Consider the following 26,399-nt stretch of genomic DNA (forward strand, 5'->3'; position numbering starts at 1 on the left):
AATCCCATTGCAAGACAGAGATTATTAAGGTATCCAGTCCTGTATACCATTTGGGGGGGGGGGGGGTGGGGGGGGGTGGTCACATATAGTTCAATGCCCATCTCAATGGACTGAACATGAAAGGGGCTTATTTCTGATAGGAGCCGCAGCTAAATGCCGGCCTTCACTTCTGACACTTTCCATACCCTTCCCGTGGCTCCCGTTTGCTCTTCATCATGGAAAGTTTGACGTGTGAGATGGACTTTCATCAGGGCAAATTCCTCACTATAGCAAACCCCGCTGGTGAAACATTTTTTTTTGCCATAACCCCTTTTCACAAGGCCAGACCATAACTGGCGAAGGGCCCTAAAATGTGGCGGCAGACGTGCTGCTTTTTGCAATTTCATAGTTGTACTGAGAATATTTTGCACTTTCATAACATTTTGTAACTTTCATAAAAATAGTATCAGTTCAATGAAAGCTTGCCATTTTGGAAACCAAGGGAAAAATAGGCATTTTATTGGTTTATGAAGGACAATTTTCTGAGCAAGGAATATGTATGAAGAGATAAGTGCATTGAGATTTGAGATGTCAGGAACATTGGGACACTCTCAGTACACGGAGAAAATACACACCAGTTTGTAATTATATCTTTGTGGGGACTCTCCATTTATTTCTATGGGGAAACCTCTAATCCTGACCTTAATCCCAACCTAAACCCCTACCCAGCCCTAACCTTAACCATAAGTAACCAAACAAAACACGACTTTTGGCATTTTTACTTTTTTGATTGCATTCACAGATCTTTGTGGGTACCTGAAAAATGGTCTCCACAATGTAATATAAAAACTTAATCCACACACACACACACACACACACACACATCCATACCAACTGGTATAGCTTACTGGTGGTATTTCCAGTGCAGGATACAGGAATGTCCGTGGGTTGGTTGGGATTCACCATTATCCGATATAATCAGCCAATTCGCATTTCCCATGATGCTCGGAGTCAATTAGTCACCCCAATATCTGATGCTACCCACATGCACTTGATTGGCCACTCAGGAGTCCTTAACATTTCCCATATGCCAGCCCCTCACTTCCCCTACTTTCTGATTTATTAGGTGCCAGTCAATGACCCAGTAAAGCTGCCGACAAAGTGGACAACAGCGGTGCAGGAATCTCATCTATGATGCACTAAAGGTCTCCTCAGCTCCATTAGTGTGCTGGTCGGGGAAGCCCTGACCATAATGCCCAAGCTGGGACCAGCAAAGGGCTTTACTACCACGTCCAGAGGTGTTATAATTCCCTCAGTACCTTGCAGGGGGATTCTAGGGAACAGACAGCTTCAGTCTCAATTGACAGAAAAGCTTCAGCAGTCCGTAGGTCTCACCACAAAGGATGCCTGAAGCAATCCCCCGAACCTCAGCCTCACAGCCCACTGCTGGATGGACGTCCCGTTTTGCGGCCGCCTGCCTGTCGCGATCATGCACAGGGAAAGATCTCATTACTATAACCGAACAGTGCAACCTCAGAAACCCTCAGACTGAGCTCACAGATGATGTGCAGCTCCATTAAAGCCTAGAAATACAGTTTCTCATGTGTCATCACTGATTTTGAGCACTAAAACTTCAACAGTCTGTTCTGGAATAGGGTACTAAGCTAGTCATGTGATACCAACGGTGGCAATAGTCGGCGAAGGTGACAATGAGTAGCGCTCTGGTGACATCACTCCTGTCTTCTCAGTTACACTGCCTACCAGTTCGGTCCCATATCAAATTCAAAATCCTGTTACCTTCATAGCAGTACACGGCCTTGTGCCCCCTTATCAGTCATCTGCTGACCCCTTACGCTTCTCCTCACTCTCTCCAGTCATCTAGCTGCAATCTGCTCCTTGTCCCTCACTCCAGGCTTCTCACTAAGGGTGGCAGGTCATTCAGAGCCATTGCCCCCAAACTCTGGAATTTTCTTCCCCAACCTCTTGGTGACTGTTCTTCCCTCTGCACTTTTAAATCTGAATTAAAGACTTTCCTGTTTAATGAACATTTCTCTTCCTGAACTGCCTGGAACTTGGGTTTGTGAAAGGTGCTAAATAAATGGTATTTATCATCATTATTAATGCTACATTGACGGCAGTGGCGATGATGGACGGAGGGACTCTGAATGGTACAATGTCTCGGTAGTTAGATTCCCATGTGTAGGTAATTAAACAGACAGGCAGCTCTCATCTAAACCAGTGTTTCTCAAACCAGTCCTGAGGGACCCCAGATGGTCCACATTTTTGGTCTCGCAGTTCCCTGGGAGTTGGGAGGGAGCAAAAATGTGGACCGTTTTGGGTCCCTGAGGACGGGTTTGAGAAACGATGATATAAACAGCACCTGTGCAAAATCTTACACCTCACACAATAACAACGCAGAATGAGGCTACCGACTATTTATTTTGTGGACAAATGTAAAAATCAAGAAAAAATATACAGCATTTCAGAGGAAATGCCAACTTTTAAGAAAACAATGTACAAATAGGGTTCGATCTGCGATATAAAGATTGTATGCTTCCATGCGAAAGTAAAAAACACGTAACGTCAACTCAGGCTGTCACAATATTTCACTTTTTTCCTAGATATTAATACCAAAACATTGCTGAGGAATTGCAGGCAAAAATTAGCCAAAAAATATTGAGTTTTGTACAGAGATAACCAAAAATAATGATACAAAATCATCAAAGATTTACAGAAACCATAATAAAAAGATTTGCTCGTACAAATACCACATAACGACATCAATATTTCAATATCTTTTTCGTTATATATATATATATATATATATATTATATATATATTTGCTCTATAATGTAAAAGGAGAGAAGGGATGCATAAATCTTGACCATGTAATAGTTCAAAGCGGACAGTGGGATTAACTACAGCACTTCCTTATACAAAATGTACAAAAAAACATCTGCTTCTAACTACATACAACATAATACTGTTCTTCCGAGGGTGTGACACAGTACAAAAATCCTTTTGTGTCTAGAGGTGTTGAGGTGAGGCGAACGTGACCCTGTGCTGTCCCTTTAGTCATGTGACCTCCGTCATTGACGCCGCGTGGTTCTGGAAAGAAAGAAAAAAAAATGACATGGGACTGCATTACGACCTGCCTGGTGGGGGGGCGGGGGGGAGGGCCCATTAAGGAGCAGTCGTCCATCATCAGTTGAAAAAATCTGATAATTTTATAAATATAACTATAATACTACGGTCATGGAAATGGGCACTGATAAGTTCAGACAGCAGAAATAATCTATTATGCCATCTAGCTGGCACTAGGACTTCCACATCCACTCTTATGCCATCTAGCTGGCACTAGGACTTCCACATCCAGTCTTATGCCATCTAGCTGGCACTAGGACTTCCACATCCAGTCTTATGCCATCTAGCTGGCACTAGGACTTCCACATCCACTCTTATGCCATCTAGCTGGCACTAGGACTTCCACATCCAGTCTTATGCCATCTAGCTGGCACTAGGACTTCCACATCCAGTCTTATGCCATCTAGCTGGCACTAGGACTTCCACATCCAGTCTTATGCCATCTAGCTGCTTCCACATCCAGTCTTATGCCATCTAGCTGCTTCCACATCCAGTCTTATGCCACCTAGCTGCTTCCACATCCAGTCTTATGCCATCTAGCTGGCACTAGGACTTCCACATCCAGTCTTATGCCATCTAGCTGGCACTAGGACTTCCACATCCAGTCTTATGCCACCTAGCTGCTTCCACATCCAGTCTTATGCCATCTAGCTGGCACTAGGACTTCCACATCCAGTCTTATGCCATCTAGCTGGCACTAGGACGTCCACATCCAGTCTTATGCCACCTAGCTGCTTCCACATCCAGTCTTATGCCACCTAGCTGCTTCCACATCCAGTCTTATGCCACCTAGCTGCTTCCACATCCAGTCTTATGCCACCTAGCTGCTTCCACATCCAGTCTTATGCCATCTAGCTGCTTCCACATCCAGTCTTATGCCATCTAGCTGCTTCCACATCCAGTCTTATGCCATCTAGCTGCTTCCACATCCAGTCTTATGCCATCTAGCTGCTTCCACATCCAGTCTTATGCCATCTAGCTGCTTCCACATCCAGTCTTATGCCATCTAGCTGGCACTAGGACTTCCACATCCAGTCTTATGCCATCTAGCTGCTTCCACATCCAGTCTTATGCCATCTAGCTGCTTCCACATCCAGTCTTATGCCATCTAGCTGCTTCCACATCCAGTCTTATGCCATCTAGCTGCTTCCACATCCACTCTTATGCCATCTAGCTGCTTCCACATCCAGTCTTATGCCATCTAGCTGGCACTAGGGCTTCCACATCCAGTCTTATGCCATCTAGCTGCTTCCACATCCACTCTTATGCCATCTAGCTGCTTCCACATCCAGTCTTATGCCATCTAGCTGGCACTAGGACTTCCACATCCAGTCTTATGCCATCTAGCTGCTCCTGGCTTCCACATCCAGTCTTATGCCATCTAGCTGCTCCTGGCTTCCACATCCAGTCTTATGCCATCTAGCTGCTCCTGGCTTCCACATCCAGTCTTATGCCATCTAGCTGCTCCTGGCTTCCACATCCAGTTTTATTTACGATTTTGCTAAGAAAATAAGGAATAGCAGCATAGTTTAGGTTGACCATAGCCCTGCAGAGTCTCAATTTTTCAGGAGAATTACGAATAAAATTCATGTCCAGGATGAAGTATTCTTTTAAGTAAAACTTATCAATATATATTTTAAAAAAAAGAAAAAAAAAAAGAGTATGGAATATGAGTACGGAGAGCATAGGCGGGGATCGGAATCACGGGCCCTTTGTGTACCTGTGCGCTGAGGGTCTCCAAGGGGCTCTCGACCCGCGGAAAGGTCATGAGGGGCAGGCCGCGGTACTCCTCCCCTTTCCGCTTGACAGGGGTGGCGTGGACGCCTTTGAAGTTGTGGACCACACAGATCCCCTGCCAGAGGGGACACTCACGGTTAGCCACATGGCCCAGGCCAGGCAGCGAGCATGATGGGTAAGAAAACTGACTCAGGGACCAAATGGCCACCGGTTTGAGTGCAGCAGGGGAAACTGTCTGTTGTACCTCTGAGGGACATTTTCAAAACATTGGTAACGCTTTACTTAAGAAGTTAAGAAGACTTAGTAACTCAGTTACTACTCAAGTATAAATCACGAACAACTATATCATGAAATACATGAGCTGTTAGGATTAATTGGTGATGAAGGAACACGGGACCAGTACGTAACCCCTAATTTCTGGTTAATTAATACATTAATACATTATTTGTGCCGTGAGTTAAGCGTTACCAAAACATGTAACAGTGCAATGTAAAATATGAAATAAGCCAACAGATGCTGGAATTATGCATGTCTTAAGGCTATTGTAGCAGCTGGACAGCAAGACTTCAAATCACAAGTCAAGATCCAATCCTACAGCCATGACGTCATCGTAAAAGAAACGATAATCACAATGATGCGATTCCACATCAGGCCACGTGACCCAGAGCCAAAGTGCAGGCACTATATCTGCACAGCCAATCAGAAATGATAGCGGCACTCACCCTATCACGCCTGGACGCCTGTCTGCAGTTTCACAGACCCACCCTCTGGTGGGGTTTTGTGTGTGTGTGTGTGTGTGTGTGTGTGTGTGCGTGTGAGAGACAGAGAGAGACGGACGGCCGGCTCTTCAGCAGCCCTTACCAGGAAGAGGGCGATGGTGCTCCCCAGGATAAAGCCGGCGATCACGTCGGAGCAGTGGTTCCGGTACTCGGAGACCCGGTTGAGGCCCGTGAGGAACGCCGCACACAGGGTGCCCAGGCACAGCACTGGCTTGGCCAGTCGGCTGCTTTTTGTCTTTATTGTGCTGGTGATGTACATCTGGGGGGGGGGGGGGGGGAATCCAGGGAGGGGAAAGCAGGGGGAGGATCAGCCCATTTCTACGGCATCATCGAGCATGATGGTGGGGAGGAGTCTGCTCCCCTAATTACACGTGGGAGTCAAAATGATCCCCCAAGAAAAGAGGAATTGATGATACTCAAGATGTTATGGGGGAAAAAACACACACACACACACACACACACACACACGCACACGCACACGCACACGCACACGCACACGCACACACATAACCCTTTGTGTTTCATTAAATGACATCATCCTTTTTTGTGAAGCTCACTTTTAAGCGCAAGTATCTTGACTGTACCTCCCACTGCTCCACAAGGTAGGAACACACACCATAGATGAAAGATAGCAGGTTTATGAAAAATTAAAAGTCTTTGTACGTTGAACAAATCTTGGCTTGGGAGAGGGGAAATTCACATTTAACCATGCTTGTAAGAGTACAGGTCTCGCTGGCAGCTATACAGAAGTAGGGCAAAGGATTTGTATGCTTCTTATGTGCACATGTCTAGTTCCCTGGAGCCTCTCTCTGGTGTCCCTGCGATTAGTCAAAACAGGTCGCTATGCATTTACTTAAGGAATGTCAGTGTGCTGCCCCCTGTGGCCAAATGGCAGTGGTGCACTCACCGTCATGTAGACAGCTGAGTAAATACTGAGCGATGCATCCTTGGAAGGAAAGGACCTTCTGGCTCGCTCCACCACCACCTGATCCCCGGTGCAGATGTTGCCGTTGGCGATGAACTGTTGGTTGGAGCGGCAGTCTGTGCCCGTGTAGTTGGGCTTGCACACATTCAGGAAGTATGGTGACAGATTCCCAGTCACAATTTGGCCAGCGTTGGCGAAGATGTCTGTGGCGAACAGGCCGAAAGCAAAAACGCCTGCCAGAATGCAGAAATGGCGGCATCATCAAAACCCAAATGGGACTGGGATAACTCGCAGAGACCTGACTTAAGGACTGAACAATGCATTATGTAACAGCACCGCATTATGTAATAACTTGACAAAGTGTCAATGAAGACATCCATTTATTACACCCATTTTGGCTGCTTATTACTGCTCTTTCATCATTAAAAAGTACAACTCCTAAATTTTGTAACCACCACCACAATATGCAAGTGTATTTTTAAATATAGGGAAAATACATGATGCATTCAAGTTATTACAAATAGGGGGCGCTATTATGCAAGTGGAAATTTGTGACATTTTGTCAAATTATTACATAATGTTTTGTTACATGGATGCTAGCTAAACAGACAAGGCAAAAAGGAGATTATATATATATATATATATATATATATATATATTCACAATTTATAGAACAAATGGGCGCAAAACGAAGCTGAAGTTTAAACAAACCATCTGTAACATCATGGTGCATTTTACACAACTCATAACGTAGAACTAATATTTGCTAAGAAAACAAAAACATTGTAGGCCGTTGCTTATAAAAACCTTGGGCAGGCCGGCTTAGCGGGCCATGAAATTGCCACACCCCAGTAAACCAATTATCCCCATCTCTCAGTAGGGGTGGCCAGACTGGGGGCCCCAGCTTACGGCAGGCCACACATGATCGATGACATCAAACGGCAAGGAACAAAGGAAAGAACAAAACATCCCATCTGGTTACTGGTGTGGACGATCACACAGCTCCTGCACGGATCATTTTTTATGCGCACGCTCGACACAATAATCAAAGCCCTGGGGACAGGATTGCCTAAGTCTCTAATCAATAATTTATTGGGCAACCAAAGCTTTCAACACGCACCCATGCAGTCGACATGCTAAGGATAAGCCTTCTCCTGGATGGATCACTTGATGTGCCTTCATATTATATCCAAACATAATTTCTACAGATCCCCGCTGATGGGGAAACTCAACTGAAGATGCTGAAAAGAGCGCATCAGTCAGATTTAACTGCATACTGGTCTTGGCGTTGAGTCCATAATTGCAGTAAACCAACAATTCCCAAACTGGTCCCCCGGGACCCACACAGTCCGCGTTTTTGCTCCCTCCCAGCTCTGGCAGGTGCGAGGGAGCAAAAATGTGCACTGTATGGCAGGGAGCTCAAACAAGGACTGTCTGTGGGTCCCAAAGCACCAGATTGGGAAACACTGCACTAGACTGTCCCCTAGTTACACCACTCTGTCCCCCTCTCTGGTTTTTTTAATGCAAAATACAGGCTCCAGAGTGGAATTACACCTACTCAATTAAGACAATTAGAAGGATCAGTTCTGGGCCAGAACAAAGCCAGACCGAAGTGAAACACCCTAACCCATTGCTAATGACCATTAGTGTGTGACTGCTGGCATTTAGGCCCCTGCATGGTTTAAAGAAGATTGAAAGGTCCCCCTTATCCAAGTCGTGATGTGAACCACACAGGTTTAAGCTGAGTTGATGCTGGTGGTGGGGGTGTTAGTTTTTCATACCATATCTTAAACCCAGCTAAGAGCGCTAATTATGGTAGCAGGCAGCAGACACTCTTGTCATGCGGTAAACAGTCCCTTTTAACTGGGTTCCACATGTCCGATCTCATTAGAATGCATCCCGTCAATATCGTTCCATTCATATGAAGGACGTTGTAAAACGTCACACTAGATGATGTAATTAAAATGCAAATAAGACGTCTGCCATGGGATCCGTGTGTATCGAGTTTTTGATGCTCGGATAGCAGGAAATGCAGATGCTGGCCAGGGGTAGCTGAGGAACAGTGATGGATTTTAATAAGATTATAACTCAGCGGTGATCAATGTGAGCTGCCTTGGCTTCCGGCCCTGTATCAGGAGCCGTTTGCCCTGTAATCTCTGTGACATTCGCCAGGCCCATGGGAGGTGATGTTTCATGAAGGTGAAACTGCAGTTAACACAGCCAGTATAAAGTACCATTTTGATGGTATAGTTACCATTTTGCACATCCAGATTTGGGCAAAATTACGGTTTTACCCCAATGTACAGAGAGCCATTTCAAATGTGATTTCTCGGACGGGGGGATATTTTGGGGTTGCCAGATCACAACCCCACAAGAAGGGGGCTCTCGTGGTTCTCAGACTCACCGATGAAGCGTATAATCCTGCGGATGAGGGGGTTGAGGTAACAGCACTCCCCCGTCACAATGGTTTTCTCCTGGGCTATGAGAGCCTCCCTCGTCGATTTCACAATATACATGGAGACCTCCCCTATGAAAATCTATAAAGGCAAAAGGAAATCAGTTTTTCTGAAAAGAACAATTCATAACAGGCAAACAAAAATGTTAAAAACTGCATTATTTATTCTCTAAAGCAAGATTTCATTATCCTCTCCATGAGGACCACGGCAGTAGGTGATCACTCAGTACCTTCGTCTAGATACTGGGACTTCAGGGAATAAACATCTTTGGGGGGGGGGGGGGGGTAGCTGTTTCTTCCTGCTGGGTTTTATGCAAATAAATCAGAGCAGTCAGCCCAGGGGAGGGAGACTCCCAGCTGAGCCTAATGTCTAGTAGTTAGGTGCAGGAAGGTGAAGGACCACCTGTGCCGAGGTAGGGGGCGCCGCTTCCCTGCTACCCAAGGCTGTGACGTGGCACAGCCCAATTTAGGGCCGTGGGAAACACGTTTGGTTCGTCTGCATATCACCTCCGGCATTGACCGTGGGCGGATTTACAAGCCGCATAGTAATAAGCCCAAAGCAGCGTCGGCAGGTCCTTAATGCGGGAGTTACTGTGCTGGCAGGTTTTTGCAGCATATTCGCCCTTTAGCGAACACTCGAGCGTGATTCCAGTGTCCAGAATCGCCCGGCAGGGGGCAATTTGATAAATTAACATAAAACTGTATTATGCCTTACATAATGAGATTTTTAAGAAGATGCAGGAAGTGGTTTTTGACTGGCATGTTTCATGGGGCGGAAACAAAACAAGGAAAACTTGTGCTAATGAAATATACTAAGCATAGAAAAAAATCATGTCCACAAAAGCATAAATACACACAGCAAGCGCACTGAAATGGTTCCTGAGTGTGTGAAGCGGGGTTTCAGGGAAGCCGCAGCTTAAGGATGCAGCTCATCGGCCGCAGGGAGCCGCGTCAAAGCGGCCGCTTCTCCGTTTCAAGGGAACAAATGTCACAGCGTCAAACTGTAAAAATATGCCGAGCCTCGTAGCAGTTTCGGTTAAACTTTAATTGCTGTCTGCCGAAGTCGACACATGTCAGGGTATCGCGGATGTCTGATGAAATGCTTGGCAATGTGAGTTCAATTTAAAGTTACGTTATATTGTATTATAGTCAATAAGACGCTGTAATAAGACATTCAAAAGCAAATGGAAGTTTAATTCTAAAGTAAAACAGCCTTGGCTACGCTTGTAAAACTACAATGAGATAGAATACGTCTTCAAAATGATCTATGACAAATTTCATTCAAACGAATAGGAGAATTTGACAATCCGACGCTGTGACTCATCTGATCATTGGTGTCATAGTGCCCTCTTGTGGTACTTACTTACAATTGCACGTTTTGCTCTATTAAAATTTAAGGACTGGTTTGGTGTTTTGGATCCACATTGGACGAAAATCCGTTAAAGAACTAAATTCATTACAATATATAAAAAAAAATAAACAACAGCACCTGTTCATGGTGGCCAGTACCAGTTGTCGGTAAGTAGAGATAATGAATCGGGGCGGAACTCACCACAGCGGTGGGGGCAGCAGCCACCACACAGTAGAGGATGAGAGGAGGTACAAAGCTGTCCTCCTCCAGCCCTGGGTAGGGCTTCAGAAGGTCAGCGTCGTTGCAGAAGAAGCCCTGGATATGCACAGAGAAGGTGTCCGTACACTCCATGTAGTACGCCAGCAGCACCGTACCGGCCATGATGACCAGCTGCAGTGGAAAAAGAGACATAAGGGGGCGCCAAAGACACAATAAACATTTGTTGAATAAACATTTTGGAATTCTTGCAATAGAATATAGTTCCAACATCTCCATTCAAATAAAATAAATAAATAACTATATAATACCAAATGGGACCATTCTAAAAGGTTTTGGATATTTTCATCCAAGGAAGTTTACACACAAACACTAACTGAGCATTTTCTGCTGCCCAATTGTGTACAATTACTATGAGACGACGACGACGACAACAGGGTGTTGATGACTGGGGTCTGACTAGCAAGAAACAGGGTGAAATTCATTCATAAATACAGAGGAAAGCCTTTCTCCAAGACTCCATCTGTAACAAACCTGGAACTATCCCAAGAGCAGCGGGGGAGCCTTGCAGCCAGGTAGCTATTCTTAGCCGCCTGCCAGCACACGGTCGTCAGTCCCACTGCGGCTCAGCTGCCACACGGGGGCCGCCCTGAAATCCCGGGTGCCCGCTGCGGCTCAGCTGCCACACGGGGGCCGCCCTGAAATCCCGGGTGCCCGCTCTCTCAAACACACAGGCATCCATCACAGGCTCTCATGCAGTTTTTAAAAGCCCCATCATTTGCTTGACAGAAGTTTCACCTTGCAGAAGATGACAAACAATGTAATGCACGCTGTAATGCACGCTGTAATGCACGCTGTAATGCACGCTCGCTGCCCACGCGACACGCGAGCGTTACGACGGCCTCTGCTTCACACTCCAATAGGGCTCCCGCTTTGTGCGAGGTCTGATATTCACACCCTCAATATGTACCAGGCAGTAAAATCAATAAGATTTATCTGTAGAACATATTAAAACAGTGGAAAGGTATTTCTGCATGGTTACATCGGAAAATATGAACTCTCCATTTGAGCGTGATGTGTGTCTTTGCTCCTCTGAGGCACATAGGACCCAATGCCAGTGTGTCTTAGGGGCTTGGCAGTTCTGTGTGTGAGAGATGGCCCGGCCCAGCTCCCCCCCAGGCTGTTTCCACGGGATCAGAGGTGAAAGTACTGATTCTCGGTCAAAGGTCAGTCTCGGAACTATCAAAGAGGAATTTAAAATGTGGATTGTATGAAAACCACAAATCATGACTACGCCAAGACTGAAGCTGAGAATCTGCCCACACCTGTTTTTCTCTGCTGTAAAAATAATGACCAGTTACCACAAAATATGATTCTGAAATCATCAAATTCTGAAATCCATAAAACTGTTTTATGTGCTGATCCAGAGGAATTTTTTTGCTGCTCACAACAGTGTTTTGTTTGTCTCATCAGAAATAAATCCTATTTGGAGATAAACCAACTTCTCGCCCGTTTCTCCTACACACCCCCCCTTAGGAGAAATAAGGAGCAAAAGAATAAATCAACCAAAGACAAATTATCCTGTCCAGTTTGAGAATAACAGGAGAAACACAAAAAAGTTATTTTCCTGTGCTTATGGGCTTCTCAGAGTTCAACAACGAATAAAATATGGAGTTGAGACTTGAATTTTATCACTGCAACAAACTTGCGGTATTGTGCAGGCTCATTTATAAGCCAACCAAGGTTTCATTTGGATCTTACAGTTTTCTCAAGAGCTGATTATTTAATATAAATAATGATCAGTGCGATGAGAGAAAAAGAGCATTTTTAGATGGTAAATTGGGATCAGACTGAGACGAGAGGAAGACTTTCTCAGCAGCTGATTTTAAGTAGCATGAGAAATTGGTCAAAATCTCATATTGATGTTAAACTGAGCTCTGTCTAGAGGAATTAGACTGGACAAAGAAGAGATCTTATTCGGAATTTCCCCTTCCACTGGGGAACCATTATATGTCTCAGAAATTACTGGGAAATAAATCACAATGTTTACAAAGTAACAATGACAAAATACAGCAGGTAGGACATCAGGTTTAGTGGACTGTACTTTTCAATGATAGATGACTGGATATTTGCTACATTCTATCCGATACAGACCACACATGTCAATTCTAATGGCTCCACACAGGTATCTTAGCATTTTATCTGTGCCTGGTTTTAAATCCACTTCTTTTAATAGGTTACAGCACAGAAAATGAAGATATGACCAATTGAACAGCTGACCTGGAAACTCCGAGTGACGGTGTGATCCTGGTAATGAAATTTTCTGCTTTCTGGGTTACTGATAAGTTTTTTTTTTTTTTTTAATTAATCTCTTTTGGTATTTAGAACCCAATCTGCAGTATCTAATTTAATCCTCAACATGGATGTGCTTCCAGGCATATGTATTTATAACAGAATTTTTGCTTTATTCATCGTTTTAACATAAAACGAAGATAAAAATGCAAACTATTAAAACAGCCGTATTTTAGCTGGGGTGCTCAAACAAACATCTGTTTCCTGCTTCTCTGAAAAAACATGAGGACAGGAATAAGAACCCATAGGGTATGGTGAAAGCCCTGAGGACCTGGTATGGGGGGGGGGGGGGGGGTATGGGGGTGCTGCCAGTATCTCACCGTAGAAACACAGAAAATAAGGAAGGGGATTATTAGCACATGAACTGGACTCTACAGTCAGAAGCTAACAGGAGCTGAGCAGCACCTCCAGACAACATGCAGGGGAAGAGGGGAAGCGGCTGAAGATGTGATACGGTATGCAGGTAGAGGCAGACAGAGACACAGAGAGAGAGGCAGCCAAGCAGATAGAGAGAGAGACAGGCAGAGAGAGGCAGGCAGATAGAGAGAGATAGAGAGGCAGCCAGACAGACAGGCAAAGACAGAGAGAGAGAGGCAGAGACAGAGAGAGGGGCAGCCAAGCAGATAGACAGAGAGGCAGGCAGAGACAGAGGCAGGCAGACAGACAGGCAGAGACAGAGAAAGAGAGAGGCAGGCAGACAGAGACACAGGCCACAGATCCAGACCTGAGAGGGACAACATTGAACCTTTTAGCCATGTGGGGCTTTCCTACTAAAAAAAATCTAGTCCCTCCAGGAGGACGTTTCCTCAGAAACTAATCACTGCCATCGAGAGAGAGAGCAGAGCTGGGAATCAACATAAATGCTGGACTGACAGACTGCGGGGACATGAAGTTATTTACAATATGAAGCTCTGACTGTATTAAACACCTCAGATTTCAGCTCCTGGAGTCACTGAAGGTGCATGTACCCGTACTCAGAAAACCAATCGGGCAAATACAATGCAATTTGGAACTGACGGGCCAAATGAGGCCTCCGTATCCATAAGGGCGGGATTATCATCTTTCATTGGTTACTTTGTGTTACAACAGGCACTTATTGACAACACAGGGTAATTCCACCCTCCATGGATGTTTCTTGCAGCTTTGACAGGCATCTTTCAGCTGTTTACCACAAGGGGGCAGCATAACAACTGGTTTAACTGGTCCAGAAAATATCTAAGGTAATATTCATCTCTAGCAGAGGCTTTCGAGAAAAGCTTGTATTTAAAGCAGTGTTTCTCAAACCAGTCGTCAGGGACCCCGAGACAGTCCACATTTTTGCTCCCTCCCAGCTCTCAAGGAATTGGGAGGGAGCAAAAACGTGGACCATGTGGGGGGTCTCCAAGGACTGGTCTGAGAAACACTGGTGAAGAGGATGGACTTCACATGTCTTTACCCCTCGCTTCAGAGTCAGGAAAGACAGGCCAATTTCAGGGAGATTTTCAGCGCATGTGCAGGACATGCAGGTCTGCGTACCACCTTCAATGAAATTTCACCAAAATGAAATTGCCTGAAATGCACCAACCATGGCATCCTATCATCCAAAAGACATTGTGCTGCAGCTGTCTATAATTGTTTAATTTGTTTCTCTTTACTTTTAAAAAAGATTCAAAGCGAGATAAAGGGCAGAGATTTATGGAGCGCTCTGGGGGGAGCCTACAGGGCCCTTAGTTGTCTATCATCATGCAAACCAGTCAGCGCTTCTGCTGATATAAACAGCTGCTTAATGAAGACAAGCAATGTGCAGAAGGCGGAGACCTTATTATGGGATGCATCGGGGAGGGGTACAGTTCTTACAAAGCTACAGGGACCGCGGAGCAGAGGGGGGTGGGGAAACGATCAGTGCCACCTCTCATCTCAGCAAAAAAAACAACAACAAAAAAAACCCACTCAAATTCCTCCCACCAAAGAAATGCTGAAGGTGCGTCTCAAAAAGTGCAGCTTAACCGAAAACCAGGTAGCCGAGGCGGGGGGACATGAGGGGACAAACCCAGCAAGGCCCCCGAGCTGCCGCCACAGTGCGTTTAAAGCGGGTTCCATGCCAGGCAGAGGCACCAATCGGCTGCCGGACGCGGGTTCCATGCCAGGCAGAGGCACCAATCGGCTGCCGGGCGCGGGTTCAATGCCAGGCAGAGGCACCAATCGGCTGCCGGGCGCGGGTTCAATGCCAGGCAGAGGCACCAATCGGCTGCCGGGCGCGGGTTCAATGCCAGGCAGAGGCACCAATCGGCTGCCGGACGCGGGTTCCATGCCAGGCAGAGGCACCAATCGGCTGCCGGGCGCGGGTTCAATGCCAGGCAGAGGCACCAATCGGCTGCCGGGCGCGGGTTCCATGCCAGGCAGAGGCACCAATCGGCTGCCGGGCGCGGGTTCAATGCCAGGCAGAGGCACCAATCGGCTGCCGGGCGCGGGTTCAATGCCAGGCAGAGGCACCAATCGGCTGCCGGGCGCGGGTTCAATGCCAGGCAGAGGCACCAATCGGCTGCCGGGCGCGGGTTCAATGCCAGGCAGAGGCACCAATCGGCTGCCGGGCGCGGGTTCAATGCCAGGCAGAGGCACCAATCGGCTGCCGGGCGCGGGTTCAATGCCAGGCAGAGGCACCAATCGGCTGCCGGGCGCGGGTTCAATGCCAGGCAGAGGCACCAATCGGCTGCCGGGCGCGGGTTCAATGCCAGGCAGAGGCACCAATCGGCTGCCGGGCGCGGGTTCAATGCCAGGCAGAGGCACCAATCGGCTGCCGGGCGCGGGTTCAATGTCAGCCTGAGGCACCAATCGGCTGCCGGGCGCGGGTTCAATGCCAGCCTGAGGCACCAATCGGCTGCCGGGCGCGGGTTCCATGCCAGGCAGAGGCACCAATCGGCTGCCGGGCGCGGGTTCAATGCCAGGCAGAGGCACCAATCGGCTGCCGGGCGCGGGTTCAATGCCAGGCAGAGGCACCAATCGGCTGCCGGGCGCGGGTTCAATGCCAGGCAGAGGCACCAATCGGCTGCCGGGCGCGGGTTCAATGCCAGGCAGAGGCACCAATCGGCTGCCGGGCGCGGGTTCAATGCCAGGCAGAGGCACCAATCGGCTGCCGGGCGCGGGTTCAATGCCAGGCAGAGGCACCAATCGGCTGCCGGGTACAGGTTCAATGCCAGCCTGAGGCACCAATCGGCTGCCGGGTACGTGTTCAATGCCAGCCTGAGGCACCAATCGGCTGCCGGGTACGGGTTCAATGCCAGCCTGAGGCACCAATCGGCTGCCGGGTATGGGCCACTACAGTCAGGTATTAACCTGAAGACAGACAAGTTTAGATTCTCACACAACCTTAAATAAACAGTGAAAATCTCATTGTTACATATGGACAAATTGCACTCACCTGCTGTGCATTTAGGTATAAGAAAGGACAAAAGAGACATGGATGAAACACGGAGATGCTATGGAGATTTGGAAATTAGAGAGGGAATGACAGAGAGATGGCGACTGGAAGACAATGGTGCGGAGCGAGCGTTCATCTAATCAGCACGCCGGGGCATTTGTGTTGGCGCTCTGGAACATTCCTCCATCACTATCCGCCGGACCTACTCCACATGGACCGGGAATAAAAAGGCCAGACACTACAAAGCCTCTCGAACCTCACTCCTCAACCCTCAAGCCTTTCTTATGTGGGTCATTCTGCCTGGGGGAATGGAGAATTTTTACAGAATGGCTCGTGGTCCCCAGGGAGACACTTGGGAACCAATTCTAGGATCATTAAGTCATTTTAAATCACACATTATAAACAGGGAGCAGGGACTCTTCTCCTGTAGTTACCTGTGAAAGCGTCACCGACGCCTCTCAGGGCTTCCCTCTCATCTTCGCCTGACATGGGGTGGGGCACAGCCCCCTTGCCGCCGTGTGTCACAGGCCCCCCTGCAGAGAGCCCCAAAGATGGTTGCATAATGCAGCCTTGCCGGGGAGCTGTGCAGTGGGGCGTGACACACGTCAAAAGGAGCCCCGAGCAGTGACAGAGACCGCAGCCATTAAAGATGCCATAAATAACGAAATTAAGCTGAGGAGGAGAGCTGCCCCAGAGCTACAGAGACAGCCCACACCCCCACCCCAAAGCAGAGGGGGCTCGCTCTCACAGCCCGCCTCCAGCACCGGCGGCTGTGTCCCGGCGCGGTGAGACGAGTCCGCGTGCCAAGAGGACGCCCACTGCAGGCATCTCTGCTTTTTAACCGAAAAAAGCTGACAGAAAATAGCTTGTTTACCAAAGTCAGGCTTGAACGTGACAAATAACAGGAGGGGGAGGATGGTACCATGTGGCATTTACCCAGAATGCCGCTCTGAAACCAAAAACAGAGAGAGGATCGCCTGAACCCCTGTGGCAGATCGACCTCCAAAGGGCCATTTCAGATATCAATAATTCATGCAAGACCCCGTCATAAAACCGATAACCAGCCAGAGATAAATTTAAGGGAAAGGATACAGGTTATTTTCTTCAGTAAAGCACCATCTGTCACCAGCACATGGATTTTTGATATTAAATATTGCTGTGGAAAGAATCTCATTGTGTTACTGTGGGTTTAACAGCACCTGGTGTCACAAGTTATTAAAGCAGCTTCACTGGGACAGCGGGACATTCCTCTGAAAGCTTATTAGCGCCTCTATTAGCCCGATTTTACAGTTTCCCATAAATTTTATACAAACGATCATTTTTTTTCCTCCCTACTGGCAATTCCCTGATTTCTCCTGCAGGGGGGAGTGTGGAACTGCATCAAACATTTCACTCACTTCAAACCCTTCCACATGAAAAAAGACTTGCATATATACAGAATATTACATTTGTCAGCAAAACCCTAGTAGAAAAGATCCCGTGATATCTGTGCTGAACAAGGTCTGAAATTGATTGGGGGAATCGTAATTTTAACACTGATATGTCACTATATTACAAGACAGAGTGACCGCATGGCCGTCGCGTGTGTGAGATGAGCAGAGAGGCACTGCGGGTGGCAGCACGTGCAAAACGCATTAGTCATCATCACGCAGCGGGACGTCGCTCAAGCTCCCGCCCGCCGCGTGCCATGAAAACTCGCCGTGTGATGGAATGAGGTTCACGACCCGGCTGACGGATGCCAGAGTCGCAGAACTCAAAGGAAACGTCGAGCCGGATTCGCCTTGATATCAAAGCTAAACCACCCCGCTAAAAGTATCAAGTAAACCCAATGAAACGGATGCAGGCCCGATTCCACAAACTCGGGAATAAGTGGGCTGATTGCCCCCCCCCCCTCGCTAGCCTAGCCCCCGCACAGCCACTACGGCCAGCGGTCCCAGCTCTGGTAAGGCAGATGAATAGCGAAAGGATAACAAAGGACGGCCGATCTTCACGCAGCTTCAGAGGGATGCTAAGGAATGGAGGGTGGAGGTATTTCCACGAGATCCGTGAAGCTTAGAGAGGCGTGAACAAACGCCAGCGCGTAGGAGGCTCTGTTGTATTTCCAGGGTGACTCATCAGCAGCCCGTTCACAGGGGCGAACCCCACGGACGCCATCCCATCAGGCAATGCGGGTTCCTGACAACCCTAAACGAACGCCCATTGGATGGCATTCCCCGTTCATCTGTGCTCCCCGCGTTCCGGGGGAGGGGGGGCAGTTGATTATGCAGGCTCCAAAACAGTGGGGGCTGGATTTGCTGCCCCGGCAATGCCGTCTGCTGCCGATCCAGGGATGTCAGATGATGCTAACAGGCAAAAGGATGAAGATTAGGTGGCGCATTCAGATCTCTGTGGTTCACTAATTATGACGATTGATTAAACGCCAATGGAGAGAGACCCAAACTATATCCGTAATGTATCTGGCTTTCGATTGAACGCCAGTCTTGAGACACATGGGAGGGGCTTGTTTCCGTAGGAAACGGTAGAAGAGCAAGGCAGCAAGTGGCTGACGCAGTCAGCAGAGCAGTGCATTGTGGGTAAGCCAAGATGACACAGCCGGCAAATCTAACCACGACTGCAAAAATTCACACTACATCTGAGACCCAGTCTGAGTGCTATACGTGATTATCCCCCCGCCCCATAACACCTGAAGCCCTCTAGGCATCGTCATACGGCTGTTCCTGGGGCACTGAGACCTGCCCAGGCTGTGGTAAATGGCTCAGCAGGTGAGAACACAAAAATCCTGTCGGGGGGGGGAAGGAAAAAGGATGCAGGTCTGGGTGTCACTTCCTGTATAATACCAAGGGTGGGTGCAGGGTGGCCAAAATATTATTTGGGAGCAAGTGGACTGGAGTACAGCATAAAAGAAACAGGCAGCGTCTTCCTCTGGCGTAACGTTTTTTTAGTTTTTCTTTACTAATTCTAATTAGGACATTCATCAATACATTCTGACCTCTGGGTATCCATCACCGATTCGTGTCCCCTCTGTCACCAAGTCAGCGGAATCACCGTGTGACCGTCTCCCGGGTTACGAGATGCAGCACCGTGAGACTCAGCGGCACAACAAAGTGATGGAGCAGAAGTGGGCAGAGCGACACTGTAAGCATCTTCTCACGGCCAGGGAGCCGTTTACGCACCCTCAGAGGAATTCATACCATTGTTACAAATGATATGATCAACCCCCCCCCCCCCCTCCCGACACATAACAGAAAGAATGTTTAAAAATAAGGAATAAAAGCACTCCGGGGGTGGGGGGGGGCGGATGGGGGGGGGGCTTCAGTAACATTCTCTGGCTCCTGTGAGAAGCGGCGAATGTCTATGCGGTCTATGCACCACCAGCAGCACCTGTAAATAAACCTTCAAACATGTTCCTCTTTATCTTCTTAAGGGCCAGATGTCTTCAGTTAATGAAAAACTATTTATAAAGAGAGCCGGCCTGACAGCGGCGGGACCAAAACGCCGCACTCAGCACAAGCCCGCCGACGCCGCGCGAGAACACGGCAGAGCCGTCCATCTCCCCAGCGGAACGAAGCGACCCAAGAATAAGCTGGGAACCGGGATCATACATCACCTGTCTGTAGCTCACAGAGAACCGGGCACGTCGAAGGCAGCACGCCTCACTGCGGCGTGAGCCGGGGAACCTGCACCAGGCTCCTACAGGTCAAAGGGCTGACTGCACGTTCCTGACTGTCAGCGGCTCACAACACAACCCAGGAAATCATCCATCCATCCATATGTTCTGGATTTCTATAACTGTTGTGATTTTTGATGTTCTCCTCCTGGTTATGCACCTCAGGGAGACCGTGTTAAGGCGGAAGCTATACAAAATAAACACAACCGAATTTGCTCAGGACTCTAACCAGCCTGTCCGCCCTGCGTGCTCCTCTGATGTATACAGACACACTAAAGACCTGAAACAGATTAGCAAGTTCGCAATTTATAAGTCTCACTTCTCCAAAGAGATTGGCGACGGCTTAGCGACGGAGTTTAGTTTCCCTCTTGAACACACAAGAGAGGCTTCAGACTGTCCCTGAGCAGGTACCTCACAGAACCACACACACACACACACACACACACACACACACGCAAATGCACCATGTGGCCTGAACACATGACTGTAGAAGAACCTTTCCTATGTCTCAAATTACTACACCATGGTGATCAACATGCTGTCGTTTCAGGTTCCATCATTAACTAAACACAACAGCACAAAGATGCAAAGCACCGAAATATTCAAAATTCAGTCAGCGAGTGAAGAGAATGATTGCGAAAATCCACAAATGTCTGTCGACCGGCAAGCAAGTCAGTAACAAGCAGAGGGCTCCAATCTCCATGGAGACAGGAATCAACTTAACCAGACTTTTCTGGTTTTCACGAACACCAGGGGCGGCAAAAAAGGACAGACATCCCAATTTGGATGATGCTGGGATTGGGAGAAGTCACCACACAAAGCAAAATTAAGATCCTTTCCATCTTGTCTGTGCAGGGACTCACCTCAACAAAGATGAAGCAGGGAATTATGGAGTAGCTCCGGAGCAGGTTCTCGGAGGCCATCTTCTTGGGTGTAGGTCTCACCATTGGTCAGGATCTAATCAAACACAGGGGAAACATCTCAGCTTCAACTAGGAAAGGCGGTGAAGACCTCTGCCTTGGGGTATGTCCGACATGAAGACCTCAGCTGCAGCCTGAAGGGACATTGTGAGCCTAAGATGTAGTACAGGAATATGCTGGTGAGGACCAGCTGGCCGGACCTCAGAAAATTCCATTGCTCCACCCCGACTGCGGGCGGGGAGGCAGGAAGGCAGCAGGTTGGATCCTGGAGACGCAGAGCGCGATTCGGCAGGAGCCGAGCTGTGACGTAAAACCTAAGCCGCTCACTGGCGACGGCCCGGCCAGGTACACTGCCCATAACCCTGCGAGCAGCTGACCCATCCACCATCAGCAACCCTTTATCCAATTAGGAAGCCACTTGAGCATGCATAGGCACACGCCCACACATGAGCGACACGAACAAAACGACAGACCCCATAAAGTACAGAAAACGCAGATGCCACACCTCGGGAGCCAGGGATGAAATCAGAATAGTAACGAAGGATGTGATACGAGGAGCAACGCCTGTTATGCCACCACTGAACTTGGGATTCTTATTGAAGTTTGTAAAATGTAAAATGCTAATATAACATCACAAGACTCAAATATACTCAATTAACATTTTTCAGTAGAATTATGGAAATAATACAGTTTTTACAGCTGTTAATACTTTCAAGGCAAAAAAAAGAGTCTCAGCATAGTACAAAAGGCATTTCTGGGATGCATTATTTGCTCAGCAGGTTTTTGTATCCATGGCAACTCAATTTTATACTCAACCCATTTTTACGGCACCCCGTTCACTATGACGGCTCAGGGTAAGCACTTCACTCGAGGGTGACGGTGGTAAACAGACCCGTAAAGGGGTGCGTCACGTAGTCCCCACGCAGCAAACGGGCTGGCTGGTGGCAGCAGGGGGCGCAAGAGAGGCCAGCAGATAGGCTGCTATCGAAATGGAGGAAGATGTTATATGCTCAGGTTATTCTCCAAAGAATACAGCTATAGACTCAACAAACTCTGGAGCATAATGTACTTGATTTGTAGAATACTCTCGGGTCATGTGAGCGCAGAATTTTGTACTGGTCTCAAGCCAAATTCTGACAGTATAGTTGCAGCATTTCTACCTCATCACGTCTCTGGCATGGGGGTTCATATTGGGCTTCCACCTGATGGGATCAGGATACTCAATAAAGTGTGTCCTTGCAGAAGTACAACTTCCTGAAGGATTAGGATACTCAAGAAGGTGCGTCCTTGCTGAAGTACAACTTCCTGAAGGCTCCTCATAGTGCCAGAGGTACCAGTGGAGCTCAGGAAATCTCCAAGACCAGGCACCTAATCCCATTTTTCTCTGCTTCTACCTTACCTGGCGCATACGCCAGATGTGCTCAGGTCTCAATCTGCCATTGGCACCATCCCATCCAAAAACCTCCACGATCAGGCCGAATCTGTGTGTACAATCACCGGCGGCCTGCACGAGTTCACATCCGAGCAGCCCCAGGAGGTCATAGAGCCGCAGCACACCTCATCATCTCCGTCTCTGCAGAGTGATGAAGTCAGGTGAGATGAGCAGCTAAATGCTGCCGCTCTACTGGAACGTACCTCCATTTGCAGAAGATTGGAAACGGCGGACGCGCTGAACCCAGGGAACTGACAAAACACGCATAATAGCAATAACTGTACGAAAATGACTGTAATAACAGAATCTTAATCTGATTCCCATCAGAGCTACAGAATTCATTAACGATCTGAGAGCCAAACATCAAAAGCTTAAGTTACAGGGCTGAACACCCCCCCACCCCCATTGTTCCCAGGGTGGTAAAACCTCTCCATTGACAGCCATATACACTCCACATTTGTAATCTATAACAGTTCCAGATGATTCTAGGTTCCCATTTGCCCGCAGCCTGGATCCCGCTGCAGCGTTTCACCGCTCTGAACTCCCCGCTTTGCACACTGCATGAATCTACTCAAATGCCTGGGAGGAAAACGGCTTGATGATGTAAGAGGTTGAAATTTTCCAGGAAACAAAAACTGCTGCTTCTCTGTCATGCTGTTCGTGACAAAGGTTCCACAGTTGGGCCGGGAGTCCTCTGCTGACGGACTAACATACCCGCCTGTCATTTTTGCAGTTACCTTCTCAGTACAACCTCCCTTTGCACAGTGAGATTAAGGGTAAGACTCCAGGCTAATTGGAGCACTTTTATATAAAAGTTTAATAGTTTGGGATGTTTGTGTGTGACCTGGAGATCTTGGTTTAAGCTCCAAGAGAGAGTCTGAACTGCTTTAGTTGACATGCTGATTCAGCTGTATAAACACATAAAACGGTATAAATGAGAAAATTTGATAGTTGCTTGAGGATCAAATTGCATCAAAAGCAACAAAACAAACAACAGTATCAGTTTTTTGTTTTATTCTTCAAAGTGAAGGGCGACTGCCCAGCAGAATAAGGATTGAAGGACAGATGTTCTGAAGAACACAATGACCTACTCATCAAGCTAATTAACTACTAATCCGGCCCTTAATTAGCTGAAATAGATGTGAGGGAAGGGGAGAAGAATGAGATGTGATGATCACTCTCTGATCAACCAAAGGGGACACAGAGAAAGAGCAGGAGACCGGGCTGCAGGTGAGCATGACACTGGATGCGATACCATTATGGTTACAAACACATCTATCGATATACACTGATACTTATCTGATAGGACCTGAATGAGAATTTCGCTTAGGGCTTTGAAGTGTTCCCCCGTATGGTCTAATGAATTAGCTTGTCAAACGTGAAAATAAAAGCATTAAATAAAACAGGACAATTTTCCATTTTTACATAAAATGGAAAAATTGTACTAGCAGTGTCCCATCAATGCTTGCTGAACATCAGCATTCATTTGCAGTCATTCTGCGGTTGCCTGGCGACGCCCCAAAACGACGCTGGCAGGCCGTAGACCACAACACTGTTAGTGCTTCTGAGTGGTCAAGTCTGGGCAGCTAACAGGTGCCATGCCGTGCACTGTGATCGTCACCTGTGCGCCATGATCGTCACCTGTGCGCCATGAGAGGCAGTGTAAAGACATCCGCGGGCCCCATCGAAGATGTCGAGCATGACGACGCAAACCGGTTAACATGCTATCTGACTTTGGCATACACTCGGCAAGAGAGGGAGGAACATAAGGGAGAAGAGGAAAGCCAACATCTGAGGTGCCCAAGACGCAGGGAGAAATGAGATAAGATGGTAAAAATACAGAACAGTCAACCATGACCATGAGCCTGAAGACGCGCCGGAGCTGACCGACTTGAACTGCCCCCAACACCAAGTGCTCTCATGTTTGAATTACGGGGGAGTTATGGGCAAAGAGCTTCTCAGCCATTCAAACCAAACCTCAGAAACCTAACGCTACTCCGTCACTCGGCGCTTCAAGCGTACCTCTACGCTCGAGCAAACAGGAAAGCCGGGCAGAACTAAGGCTGCCATTTTACCGGAAAGTGTCCGGCTGGTTCTGGTTCGCTTGCTTTATGTAGCGCAGGGCCCAATATGACAGCAGCACTCTCTGCAGAGTAGATCCGCAAATCAGAAATGGCACCAAGGCTAAGGCTGAATGATGTTTCACCTCAGACGCTTCAACATGACCACAGACAAGGTCACTGAGGAGCTGGGTGTGTACATGTACAAGTGGGGGGGGGGGGGGGGCAAGAGGGTGTACTACGGACTAAGGATAAAACACAACAGGAAAGACATGGACTGAGACTTCAGAAATGTGGTCCATTATTGCAATCAGCAAGTCTAGATCTGCATGCAGTCCCAGTTATCTGACCTGTTAGCTATAATAGAGCGATCAAAGGTGAGGACCTGCCCGGTCCACCAGCACCGCTTCGGATTACTGAGCTCACCCCTCTCTTTGCTAATTGATTAGATACTGGGAAAAAACAAGGTGCCACTGGATCGGTTTCCACATTCGGCTTGTTATGTCCTCGTCCGGAAGTAAGAGATCCCCCTCTTTGCTTGCCAGAAGAAATTGCTTTTTTCCTAACGGTACACAGCTCCCGATGTTTGGAAAGCTCAGTGACAGAGAGATATAACTGCCGAAAGAGGGACACGCTGCCTTTGGGGCAAACGGAAGGAGCGGCGTGCCGACAGAAACATTTGTTTGTACAAATCTGTGGATTTCCCGTGTGCACGGGAAAACGACGCCGGGATAATGGTCCGGGCTTCGAAGAGCAGGACGCACTGGACTCGTCTGCTCCAGCAATGGAGATGCCCACTTATTAAAAACGACAACACTAGAGAGATGAAGAACAGGCAGGTTCCTGGGGCCATTTTAACCCCATCATTCCCTGGATTCCCGCGTTTGACATCGTCCAGCATACTGCTCATGTAAGATCCATGGACCAAATTTACATTGAAAAATCACTCAAAATCATGGTTAAATGGTGACTAGTCAAGACTGTCCATCCAGACGAGCTCCACACGCAGCCTGACGGGAATCAGGTGAAGGTCAGGCTGAATGCCTGGATGGGAAGCCAGTGCACTGCAGGGCACTGACACACTACAGTTCTATAGGGTTATTTGATGAGAAGATGCAGTGTTTAAGATACAGCACGGACACACGCATTGTATCTAATGCTCTCCAAGTACAAGCTTGTCCATTGACCTCTCAAGAAACAGCTATAAAACTGAAGATTTTCCACAAAATGACACCAATTCTGTTACGCAACAGGCAGCAGAAACTGCTGATTTTTTTCTCCCCATCAGTAATGTTTTTACACGAACCACTACAGCGCCCGTCAATTAAAATCAGTCCATCCTTTGCCAGCTCACACATCTGCAGATATCAGAGAAAAGTAAATAATACCTCAGCCATCAATTAATCTGTTTGCACTCAACAGGAGGAGCAGCTACTCAGGTCTGTGGGAGGCCGGTGTCCGAAGGGCCATTACCCAGATCGTCAGGTGCCGCCCCACATCAGCAGTCTGGCTATAATGCACATAGTCTGACTTTAAAATCACCCAGTAGGTTCCCAAAGGCTGCAGAGTCCTGGGGGGGGGACCCATACCTCTGTTTGAACAAGGAACTTAAATCTGTGTGTGTACATGCACACACGCAGTACATTATAAATATCACAATCTAACCACATTATCTAAAAAAATCTGTTGAAACAGCTTCCAAAATCAGTCAGACTCAAAACAAACATTACCCGATGGAAATATAATATTTATCGTTAGGAATCACAACAGCGTTGCCATGGATACTTAAAGCTCCCTTTTTAATACTGCTATAAAGAGACCAAATGCTTCTGCTCAGTGCCGTGACGCGCTGCGCGGTGATGATATGCTCATCTCGACAGCCTTGGGGATCCACACTTCAAAACCAGGCCCATGAGAGGAACCCCAGTGTGAATTCTGCCGTCGTGGGCGGGAAAAACACTTACGGATCATTTTAACCGCGAGTC

General features: G+C 47.7%; 1 protein-coding gene across 2 annotated transcripts in view; it reads right to left on the minus strand.

Moving 5' to 3' along the window:
- Window positions 1–2,399: 2,399 nt before the first annotated feature.
- Window positions 2,400–26,399, minus strand: part of plppr1 (phospholipid phosphatase related 1) — a 47,202-nt gene continuing 23,202 nt past the window's right edge. For both annotated transcript variants that reach the window (XM_072714327.1, XM_023808218.2), the window contains exons 2-8: window positions 20,866–20,959; window positions 10,572–10,760; window positions 8,969–9,101; window positions 6,547–6,797; window positions 5,722–5,898; window positions 4,844–4,975; window positions 2,400–3,087 (exon numbers count right to left, since the gene is read on the minus strand). In XM_072714327.1, coding sequence (XP_072570428.1) covers window positions 3,055–3,087; window positions 4,844–4,975; window positions 5,722–5,898; window positions 6,547–6,797; window positions 8,969–9,101; window positions 10,572–10,760; window positions 20,866–20,949 — 999 coding nt within the window. In that variant the 5' untranslated portion in view covers window positions 20,950–20,959 and the 3' untranslated portion in view covers window positions 2,400–3,054. The remainder of the gene's footprint in view (window positions 3,088–4,843; window positions 4,976–5,721; window positions 5,899–6,546; window positions 6,798–8,968; window positions 9,102–10,571; window positions 10,761–20,865; window positions 20,960–26,399) is intronic.

Source organism: Paramormyrops kingsleyae, chromosome 7 (genome assembly GCF_048594095.1).
Source record: "Paramormyrops kingsleyae isolate MSU_618 chromosome 7, PKINGS_0.4, whole genome shotgun sequence".
Lineage (NCBI taxonomy): Eukaryota > Metazoa > Chordata > Actinopteri > Osteoglossiformes > Mormyridae > Paramormyrops > Paramormyrops kingsleyae.